At 44.5% G+C, this 11316-nt stretch overlaps 2 protein-coding genes and 1 non-coding gene across 4 annotated transcripts; 1 reads left to right on the top strand and 2 right to left on the bottom strand.

Moving 5' to 3' along the window:
- The first annotated feature begins 76 nt into the window (after nucleotides 1–76).
- TRNAG-GCC (transfer RNA glycine (anticodon GCC)) lies at nucleotides 77–147 on the top strand. Its single transcript has one exon. It is a non-coding gene; the product is annotated as a tRNA-Gly (tRNA).
- LOC127778331 (SNF2 domain-containing protein CLASSY 1-like) lies at nucleotides 80–7228 on the bottom strand. Of its 2 annotated transcripts, none has more exons than XM_052304917.1 (7): nucleotides 6787–7228; nucleotides 6009–6103; nucleotides 5612–5862; nucleotides 3750–5276; nucleotides 3303–3413; nucleotides 2466–2624; nucleotides 80–2373 (listed from the first exon to the last, which is right to left on the bottom strand). In XM_052304917.1, exons 2-7 carry the CDS (start codon nucleotides 6055–6057, stop codon nucleotides 466–468), a joined length of 4005 nt encoding a protein of 1334 aa, XP_052160877.1. In that variant the 5' UTR covers nucleotides 6058–6103; nucleotides 6787–7228; the 3' UTR covers nucleotides 80–465. The 2 variants fall into 2 exon arrangements, with proteins under 2 accessions (XP_052160877.1, XP_052160878.1); XM_052304918.1 differs by lacking the exon at nucleotides 6787–7228 and adding an exon at nucleotides 6730–6757.
- Nucleotides 7229–8208: 980 nt separating this feature from the next.
- On the bottom strand, nucleotides 8209–10297 carry LOC127778383 (uncharacterized). Its single transcript, XM_052304971.1, has one exon. The coding sequence runs from the start codon at nucleotides 9968–9970 to the stop codon at nucleotides 8516–8518; it is 1455 nt and encodes a 484-aa protein (XP_052160931.1). The 5' UTR covers nucleotides 9971–10297; the 3' UTR covers nucleotides 8209–8515.
- Between the last annotated feature and the right edge of the window lie 1019 nt (nucleotides 10298–11316).

The following is an 11316-nucleotide window of genomic DNA, read 5'->3' as shown; positions in this document are numbered from 1 at the left end:
CCTGTTGCAACCTGATGCTACTTTCTTACTCCGAATGCTGGCTGAATTTATGGACTTAACCAACATGTTCATCAAGGCACCAGTGGTCTAGTGGTAGAATAGTACCCTGCCACGGTACAGACCCGGGTTCGATTCCCGGCTGGTGCATTTTACCTTTTTTGTGTCGTTGTTTCAGTGCATAGCTAGCATGGCACACATGTATATCAACCATTTTTTTTTTTTTGTTGTTGTTGTTTCAGTGCATAGCTAGCATAGCATACATGTATACCAACCTGAACTTTTGGTTCTGTGGAGGAGAAGTGCACTTAGTTGAAGTTGAAGGTTGAGGTGCCTGATACCTGATGGTAGCAGTACATTTTATATCAGGCCATCACCTCCTCCTAAGGAGGTACTAGTACTAATTAAGAGCTAACAGTAGCAGTTGTAAGTCGTAGTTCATACTAATATTAGTAGGTACAAGTAGGGTCAGTCTTGCTTGACAATCATATGGAAGGTGCCGGTGTGATCTTCATCGGCAAGCTCCTTCAAGACCTCATCATCGATGTCAGTGACACGGTTTTGCGAGGAATCATCAACATAGCGTCCCAGGAAGACCATTTTGGACATCCAAGCTTTCCTCCTGTTGCTGTTGTACTTCTCCTCCTCCCATGTCCCAGATGCCACCAGGAGGTAGACGTACACCGTCCTCTCCTGCCCACGCCGGAACGCCCGCGCGATCGCCTGCCTCGTCTTGGAGTGGTTCCACTCCGAGTCCAGCATCACCAGCCTCGACGCGCCTGTCAAGCTGATCCCCTCCGCGCATGCCGTTGTCGACGCGATCAGCACCTTCCTCTTCCCCGCGCTGTCGCCGTTGAACTTGTCCATCACATCGGACCGGACAGGCAGCTCCTGATCACCCTGAAGCACCAGCACCTCCTCCCCGAGCCGCCACCCGAACACCATCTCTATCAGCTTCACCAGGAACGTGATCGGGGACACGTTGTGGCAGAATATCAGCACCCTCTCCCCTCTGAACGACGACTTGTGCAGCAGATCGATCACAAATTTGGCCTTGCACCCCGCCGCGAAGTCTCGCTTGTACCTCTCAACCTTCTTCACTTCGGCTGGACTGAAGAAGGTGCTGACGGCCTTCGTCGTTTTTATGAGCCAAGGATGGATGGAGCCAATCGTGATGAGCAGCTCAACCTCTAGAGGGAACCGGGACGACCCGAGCTTGGGCATTGTTACCTTTGCCAGCATCTCCTCCTGAATGTCCGTGGGCTTCATGAACACGGTATACACATGTATCCCTGGAAGGTTGATCAGCTTCGCTCCCTCGAATGAATCTATGAATCCACGAGTAAGCTTGTTTAGCAAACTGATACCATCACTTCTGATATGTTTGTTGTCAGACTCAATCTTCTGCCCCACTTTCTCCACAAAGGCGCGGCGTGCCACTGCTTCTTGATGTTTGGCTCTCCTGCCAACTGTTTCTCTTTTCCTCTCTGGCACTAGTTCACTCATGATATCACCGATAAACCGAGGTCTGGCCAAACATAGGGTGTTGAAGTACTCTTCAAAGTTGTTCTGGAAGGCCGTGCCAGATAAGAGGATTCTGAACTCAGTCTTCACCTTCATCAGCAGCTTCCTCAACTTGGACTTGTTGCTTCTTGGGTTGTGCCCCTCGTCAAGAATCAAGAGTCCAGGGTTGTTCATCAGGACTTCTGCGATAAATTCTCGGTATCGGTTTCGCACTTTTGAGTCTTGTTTCGTCATCCCTAAGAAAGATGAGTATGTCATGAGGAGGACGCTTGGATGTGCATGCCACTTGAATAGTTTGTCCAAAGAATCCATAAGGCGCATATTTGTCCAGGTTGGTCTGTGAAAATTATTTAATAACGACCGCAGTTTAGAATCCATTGCCCCCAACGGCTTGCCACTTCTGTTAGCATGGTGGAACACATGTAAAGGAAGTGAAATGCCCCATTTCTCAAATTCTCTCTTCCATGTATGAATTGCAGCTTTTGGAGTAAGGACCAATGGCCGGCTTCTTGGGTGAGCTTTCATGTAACTCACCAGAAATGAGATAAGCAGCAGTGTTTTCCCAGATCCAGGAGTGTGTGCTATCACACAGCCACCTGTACTGACATTTGAGTTATCCATTCCTTCAACCTGTATCGACCCCGCCAAATTTTTCCACAGGAAATCTAGTGCTTTTCTCTGGTGAGGAAGCAGCTTTGGATCAAGATCAGATATTGCACTCCACACGTTCCCTGAGTTCTTCAATTCTGACAACTCTGGTGCCAAGTTTGCAAGAAGAGAAGGATCAAGTATATCATCATCAAGGCAAATATTGCTGCATCCAGGTCTGTCCTTGTAGTCATTTCCATTGAACTGCATGAAATTAATAAATTATACATCAAGTCAATGTGTTAAAAAGTGAAAATAATAAATAAATACTTGCTTGATTGAAAAATTGGACCTACCATTTCTGGAAATATATCCTTTGCCTCAGTGCATACAACATTGCATAATCTGCATGCTAGTCCAAGCTCCTCATCCAGTATGCATTCATGATGGCATGGTATTCCTCCAACTTTTCCAAAATAATCGGTGCTCTCATTAACTGATCCTGACTCTGCAAACTGAAAAAAAAAAACTAAAGTGTCTTACTATCATGTGAGGCTAAAAGAAAACGAAGGTACATGTTTCCAAATAAAGGAGGTTAAGTAATTTACGCCAGCAACATTGCAACAAATACTGCTAAGGATTCCTCTGACCTATAGTTTTTATGCATAAACACCTCACTGTATACCCTAACAGCAAAAATAATCAGCCTGAGTGATCAAACAGGGCATAACATTCCTACTCCATATAATCAGGTGAAGTACTGATTACTGAATATTGATAAAACCAATTACTAAAAGCTTGTTTGAAAAATACCATACTTCATTTTTTTAACAAATGCTACAGAATTCTTAATAAATGCTTGTATATACCCTACAGATTAAATCAGAAGTCGGGACAAAACAAAAGTAGAGGAAAATAAAAAAATAGAAAGAAAGAAGAACAAATTATTTTGCACCCTACAGATTAAATCAGAAATTGAGGCAAGTACCCTGACCACATTGATACCCTATATTTCTATAAAATAAATACAATAAATAGAAAATATAAATGATGTAAAAGATTGGATCGAACTTTGTGATCCTAATAACCATTTTTTTTACAATATGTATTTTCTGCTAACACTACACATTCTAAAAACGTTATATGCAAAACTTCCAGGTTTTATGAAATCACAGCAATTTAAGAAAAATTACCTTTTCTTTTTTTTGATAATAGCATCTGTAATCATCCGTCAAAGTTAAACAATCCAGCCTCAACCCATCAAAATTATCCACCAGCATGTTTATCCTACTTTGAGCCATCACCTTCAACAAACACAAAATTAAAATACATTAAGAGATCCTTCTGAAAGTATGATTATTGAACTAACTGATGTAAAACTTATGTAATTTTCTTTGTTCTAATTGAGTCCTAAATAATATGCACGGGCTATGAACCAGCTGGCACATCTGTTGACGCATTGATTTTCTACTTATAGAGTTATAGTATAATAATGGATCTCCCATTCTATTTCTGTACCCTAAGTGACACATGGTAGAATAACAATGTTCATAGCCAAAGAGGTAAACAATTGCTTTTATGTTCCAAATTTTAGCTTCATGCAGAAGGAAGCTCAAAAGTTGCAGTAGAAATCACCGCACCTGCTTTTGCTCAAGAAGTGCTAATGTCGTCAGTGAATAATCCATTTCTTTCCACAGTTCTTCAAGCTCATCCTCCTCCACCTCTTGGTTATCAGCAGAAGGTGGCCATGTAAAATCCTCTTCTCGATAAGAATGCTGAACGTAATTCATCATATTGGCATCGAAGTTAAACATAGAGTCCCTCTCCATTTCACTCTCAATGTTTCCTATGCATTGGTCAATCATTTGTTTGTATTCTCTCTCGCACATGTGCCTCTTTCTTTTCCCGCCCACCTTTTGGCAGAATGCTGGTTCAGAGTTAACACCAAGGGTGCCTGATGAAGTAAATAGCTTCGGCTTACATGAGAAAGGAGGACGATTATGCTTCTCTTTATTCTGTGCAGGTGTCCGTGGAATGTGAAACTCCGGTGCACTTTGCTCTTTTGAGCTTTTCTCCTCTATTTCCACTGAGCTTGGCTCTTCCTTCACAGGCAAAGAGCACGTAGTTCTCTTCATTGTGTTCTTATGCTGTCCTTCTGGAGAGCTTGCTTTTTCCTTCACAGGCAAAGCGCATGTAGTTCTCTTTGTTGTTTTCTCATGCTGTCCTTCTTGAGAGCTTGCTTTTTCCTTCACAAGAGAGCATGTAGTTCTCTTAGTTGTGTTCTTATGCTGTCCTTCTGGAGAGTTTGACTTTTCATCGACCATGGGAGAGTGTACACCTGTTTGCTTCTGTGTAACATTCCCTGGAATCTCTACACAGCATGATTCTACTTCTTTTTTGGAATCGTCTACCGGTGAATCACAATGCACAGCTCCCCTTACATGCTTGGTGGGTGATGAACTTGCTTCTTTCTTCTTGTAGCCACTAAGGAACCTAGGTGTATCGTAACTTGTAAAGCGATCTGGCTGAGTCTTCAAGCGCTTTGAACGCCTCAGATCCACATGCTCATACAAGATCTCAACATCTAATGCCCTATCCAGTTCACTATCCATTTCACTCTTCACAGTGAATCTCATGTCTTCTGTGATATTGTTCTTTTTCACATGAGTGATAGGGATATTTGTGATTGTTGGGCGCAAGGCCTCATCACGCAATTGGAATGATATTATCTCCATTGTATTCCCGAAGCCTGGAGGGATGGCCATGGAATCAAGATTCCATTGTGCTTGATCTCCTTTGATTATTTGATAAACGATCTGGCCTTCTACCAATTTGATGTTGAATTCCATTCCCCTCAAGATCGACAAGACTATCAGATGTGTAATTTCTGAGGAGAATCTAGCACTTATTAGCCTGCCTTTATTAAGAGAGAGGCGATCCTTTGAAAAACTCCATTTCATGCTTCCTTCATGGATCTCAGGTTGAAGCTTTTGCAGGAGGAAAATATCGTTTATGGTTACTACCTCTGCTCTTCTATCAGTTATCACCTTTTCTGCATTGCCAGGACACTGGTTCTTGTAGAGTATAACAACAAACAAGCAGAGACACTTATCTTCTTGATGATTCTTCTTGATTGTGATAAGCCTTGCATCATGACGCAGTAACACCTACCAAAACAAATCAAGAGATAAGATGCTATCAGATGGCATAAATATACTTGCAATCATACAGTTCTTTTCTAAATATACCACAGTATGGACATGTGAAAGATGTGTAAATCAACATACAGTAAATTAAATATGGACACAATATATATGTAAACATATTACTCCCTCTGTCCCTAAATATAAGGGATTTTGGTTGGATGCGACACATTCTAGTATAATGAATCTGGGCGTGAAGGCTGTACAGATTCGTTGTACTAGGATAAGTCACATCCAACCAAAATCCCTTATATTTAGGGATGGATGGAGTATACAAAACAAACAGTAAATTAACATACAGAAGCGTTTGTTCCTCCTTGTGAACTTGCTTCGGGTGTATGAGATGACTGCACACAGACATCAACACCTGGCTTGAGAACATTTGAGCAATCAGAACAAGTCGCCCTTCTCGACCGTAAGCGTAGACAATCCCCATCAACATTATGCTCGACTGTTGATCCAGAGTAGATAAATTTAACAAACAGGTTGCCGTTCCTTATCCTTATACAATTTACCCCATGCCATGATCCATCATAAAACACCTCAAATGCTGCAAGCAAAGGATAGATTCTAAGCTGATCTTGCATATTACCGACCATTATTTTACAAGAAGACATCTCTTGTTTGATCATGGCAATGTTATAGACTATTGACATGCTCGCTCAACGAATATTTGTACTGAAATGTAATGCTCACGAGTTGCACTGATGGGATGGCTCCGATGGTCCACAGGTCCCTTGAGCATCTTGTCAGCAATATTGGTTTAATCTTATGATCTGAAATTCAATTCCCTGCTAAGCAGAATATAGAAAAAACTTACTTCACACTGGAAAGAAAATGATGCAGAAAATATATTTGCAAATTCTACTATCTTTTTTTTTATTTTAAAAAAGAAAAACATGAACAGAGAGTCTGAAGCTATCAGCTAATCCAAAATGTTGAGATCGCGGCACAAAACACATCTGCTTTTCAGTGAGAATATTATCATGTACAACAACAAATCATAAAGACTATTAGTAGATACTACTATAGCGCATTTGCTTGTGTGGCACAACGTTTGCAGTACTAAAGACTACTAGTCGTTCTTTATTTTCTTTGTGCGACCCACCCAGAAGAGCAAGTAGTTATCTGGTGAAACGGTCCATCCTAAGATGGATGAAAATGTTGGAGGTGCAGAGAGGAGGAGAAGAAGAGGAACAATCAAGCAGACATTCTGGTTGAAGCAGGTCAATAATAAAAATGGCGATGCGTCATCAATACATAAAACAAGGACAGCGGAAATGAGCAAGTAATATGTGCAGCAGAAAAGAAAGGGCAGGTTCTTGGGGGCGGAAAGGAAAACGAAAACGAAAACAGGAGGAGGAAGAGGATGCAGTCAATCAGGCAGGCAATGGAGATTTGGAGGCAGCTAGCTCACTGTTGAGGGTGATGAGCAAACACAAAGGAAAGGGAGGGGAGGGCTGAGCTGAGTTACCTGTAGCACCCATGACCATGAACAAGTAATAAGTGATTCTGAGGGAGAGCAACGGAGAAGCCGAGGAGGAGGATGACCTTGCTTGCTTGCGTTGTGTACTTGTAACTTGTGTGTGTCTGGTCATCTGGTGATGGTGGGTGCATCCAATGAATCCAACTGGATTGAGAAACTCGTGGTAGTGGCACCTGTGCTCTTGTGCAGAGCCGAGGCAACACATGGCAGCACGCACGGTGCCAATGCCAATGCCAATGCTACTCCCCCCTGAATTGAATCATCCGTGCGTGTCCTACTGATATTGAGGCTTCCAAACCTTTTCTTCGAAATTTCAACTTTTCCGTCACATCAAAACTTTCCTACACACATAAACTTCTAACTTTTCCATCACATCGTTTCAATTTCAACCAAACTTTCAATTTTAACGTGAACTAAACACACCCTGAGATTGAGATTAGCAACACAACACAATGAATGCTGATTTGTCTTGACAATCCTCCCTGCAGCTGTGAAAAGAAACTGTCAGTAGTAGTATTTACTCTTGTGTTAGTAGGAGTACTAGTATTTACTGGATTAATTCACCTCCACCACCCTTGCCTCATCACTGTGGAGTTAGCAGATGACCAGCAGTTAGTAGTTTGTACCGACAACACAATACCGTGTCTGTATGTATGAAACAGAAACATACGACAACCGGTCGGTCTGATACAAAGCATGTACATGTGCATCTTAACAGGGAAAATGCACATATGCAAATGTAGGAGATACAGTTCAGACAGCAAACAGCCAACTTCTTTCAGTCCGTGACTGTGACTTTCAGATGGCTCCAGCTTCTGTGAAATCTTTCACAGGTCGCCATCACCATGAGCCATGACCAGCAGCAGCACCCTGTTCCATAATCCATACTACTACTACTGCTACGCAGCAAAAAAGGAAGGAAAGCATTCCTAAGCAGCCTCCATCCTGTCTCTAGTCATCTTTACAGGCAAAAAAGATGAAGTGCTCCCTAATTAAACCAGGGTGTTTACAGCAATAAGTTTGCCACTGCATGGCATGTGATTACCCTTATTAGAGCAGCTCGTACACTATCTGCCTGGTCTCACCGATAAACATCCATGACAAGAAAACCAGGTTCTTCAGGCTGCATGTAAATAGACCTGATCCAAGACAAATACAACTACTTCTGCATATGCATGGTTTCTAGTAGTAACTGGCTTTTCTGTTCGGATCAAAAGAGACCTGTAACTGAAGTGCCTTGTACTACTAGCATTGCTGCAGTTTCTGAAACAGAGGTGGTCTTTGAAACTGATGATGTAACAAACAGATACAGTTTCAAATACCATATAGTAGACAGCAACACAGATGTTACAGACTGGAGTAGTAGATGGAGCTGTGAGAAATAAGGCAGATGAATTTAAAACAGTTCAGTAAGGAAACAGTAATTCACTTTGTCAATGATAACAATGGCAATCCGCAGAAGGTGTTTTTTTACTGGGAGTGCAGTTACAAATGTTACCTTTCTTTTCCTTTCCTTAACTCTTTTTGTTTAACTACAGAACGTAACATCTACTAACACAAAACAATTCAATCTCTCAATCTCCTATGTTCACAAGAAAAAAGAATAACTTTACTTTGGAAGGTGAATACTCCAGTAGAAGCATGAGACCCTTTTGCCATCTCAAATGCTTCAGCTCTATCTGCAACCAACAATTCTGAAAGTGGAATTCACCAGCAGTCACCACCACTGATGCACAAGAACGCCGCTCTCTCGGAGCGAACTGAACAGCTCCAAGCACTCATTGTACGTGTTCTGATACTTGGGCGACCGCTCACCAGGGCAGCATTTCTGCCATCGGTTGTAATGGCACTCGAGGAACAGCTCATCGATCAAGCAGATTGCGCCTGTATCAAACAGCCTTGGGATCAAGTCGAATTCTGTCCCCTCCACATCCATCTTCATCACCACATAGTCCTGCTCCGACACCGTGCGCTTGAGCCACTCGGCAAAGTCGAATGCCGGGACACTCCGCACCTCACCGGACATCTTCTTGCCAGCCATGGGGCGGATGCGGCCCATGCCGCGGCCATTAGCCTTGGCCTCATCCTCCTTCCCGGGATCAGCATTGATCTCAAAATTGAGGGTCTCATTCTTGACCCAAGCAGCATATGGAAGCAACGTGACAGCCTTCTTTGCGGCGTACTCAGAGTGGAAGGCCGGGTCGGCCTCAATGGCAAACACCTGGAATGTATGGTTCTGCTTGGGGTAGTGCTTCCGGAACCAGCTGCCGATACTGGAGCCATAGCTACGGGCGCCAACATCAATATACACATAGTTGCGCTTGAAGCTGATGTCTGCCAGAGTTGGGAGATACTTTATGTTCTTGATGTTCCGCTTTAGCGTGATCCATGGCTTGCGCGGCTCCTCTTGGATGAGTGGCTCGGCATGTGTGAGGAGTTGGAGCTTGTGATCCCCAATTGTGCACTTGTTTACAGGATCGTCAGTGGAGTCCTGGATCTTCTGGAAGACGAGCTCCCGCAGGGTGGAGTCGTCGGGGCCTTTGATCTGGCGAGATCGGAGCAAGCGGAGAGAGGGGAGGAGTGCCTGGAGCGCGCGGAGGCTGAATGCGTCGGCGGCGCTGGTAGTGAGGACGACGAGATGTCCATCTGGCTTCAAGATCCGCGCGGACTCGGCGGCGAGGTCAGCCGGGCGCTTGGAGGAGTCGAGGGCGCGGGCGGCGAAGACGAAGTCGACGGAGGAGTCCTGGAAGGGGAGGCGGCGGTCGTTCCCGGCGACGGCGAGCGGGGGGGAGCGCTTCCTGGCGACGGCGACGGCGGTGGAGACGCCGAGCTCGCGCATGGCGAGGGCCTCCTGCACGGCGCCGAGGCAGACGGCGCGGGAGGTCGGGGAGAGGATGCCGTCGGCGAGGTGGGGGGCGAGGAGGGTGGCGTGGTAGTCGACGGCCTTCCGCCAGTCGCGGGTGCGCCAGGCGTCGGGGGTGGCGACGGCGGAGTGGAGGTAGGTCTTGGAGCCAAGGACGGCGGCGGCGGGGAGGGGCGGGTAGAGCGCCATGCCGGCGAGGAAGGCGGCGTAGATGAGGCGGAGGGCGAGGGCGGCGACGGCGAGGAGGAGGGCCCGCGTGAGGAGAGTGCACCTGCGGCTGCGGGCGGGGGGGTCCATGAGCATGAGCATGGATGGATCTAGGATGTAGGGGGCGGGGCGGAAGAGGAAAAGTAGTAGTGGAGTGAGTTGAGGGCGAGGTTAGCCGGGGGAAGGCAGGCTAGCGGCGGGAGGTGGTGGTTGCCGCCGACGAGGAGGAGGAGGAGCAGCAGCAGAAGTGGTAGTGGTGGTGGGAAAGGGAGAAGGAGATTCCACCATCGATCCCCTCAAATCTGGAGGTGAATTCCCGGCCTCTTCATCGATCTCATCGTCGGGAATTCAGGGGACGACGGAGACGATCCATGGAGATGGAGTGGAGGCCGTTTCCTTTCCTTACCACCTTGGGAGTCTGGCTATGGTGGGCCCCATCTCTGCGGTGGCCTTTCGTCCTCGTATTCCTCCGGATATTACTCTTCTGCCATTGCCTTATTTTTTCTTTTCAGATGATGCCCCCTCTCCCCAGTCAAGGACTTTGCAACGCATCTAGGAGTAGTACATAAGAAGGCAGTGTTTAGGGCTCCTTTCAATCAGAGGGTTTATATAGAAATTTTATAGGATTTAAATTCTATAAAAAATTTTTCTATTTGGCTTTTTGATTCAAAGGATTGAAGCTTTCTAAATTCTATAAAATTCCTATGGAATAGCACATTGCATATGGATTTTAGAGGAAATTTAGCAAGAGCTCCAACCTCTTGGAAAATTTCCTTTGAGTCTATCTCTCTCGTCCGATTCCTGCGTTTTTTCCTGCGCTCAAATCAAACAACTATTCCTGTGTTTTGCAATCCTCTGTTTTACACTTCAATTCCTATCAGAATCCTGTATTTTTCCTAATCCTCCATTTTTTCAACCCTGCAATTCAAAGGGGCCCTTAGTGTCCTTCAAACTTCCCAAAAAATTTCATCGCATCAAATGTTTGAGCACATGCATAAAACATTAGATATGGATAAAAAAATCAATTGCACAATTTACACATGTAAATTACAAGACGAATCTTTTGAGCCTAATTACGCCATGAGTTGACAATGTGATGCTACAGTAAACATTTACTAATGACGGATTAATTAGGCTTAATAAATTCGTCTCGTAGTTTACAGATGAAATATATTATTTGTTTTGTTATTAGTCTACGTTTAATAATTCAAATGTGTATTACATCACCTCAAGGTCTTCGAGTCCTCATTGAGAATAGCCTACCTGGGTATGAATCTAAACCACATAATGTCGTATACTCTGAAATATTCAGTAATATTGTGAATTAGCGTGGTTAGCTTTACCAGGTATTTTCATACGGTCTTTAACTCAACATATATGTATACATATGCCTCGGTTTTATATATCAATCGTTCTAACACGTGGACCGTGTGTACTTCCATTTTCAT

This window comes from Oryza glaberrima, chromosome 7 (assembly GCF_000147395.1).
Source record: "Oryza glaberrima chromosome 7, OglaRS2, whole genome shotgun sequence".
Classification (NCBI taxonomy): Eukaryota; Viridiplantae; Streptophyta; class Magnoliopsida; order Poales; family Poaceae; genus Oryza; species Oryza glaberrima.
This window is presented reverse-complemented; position numbering and strand designations above follow the sequence as displayed.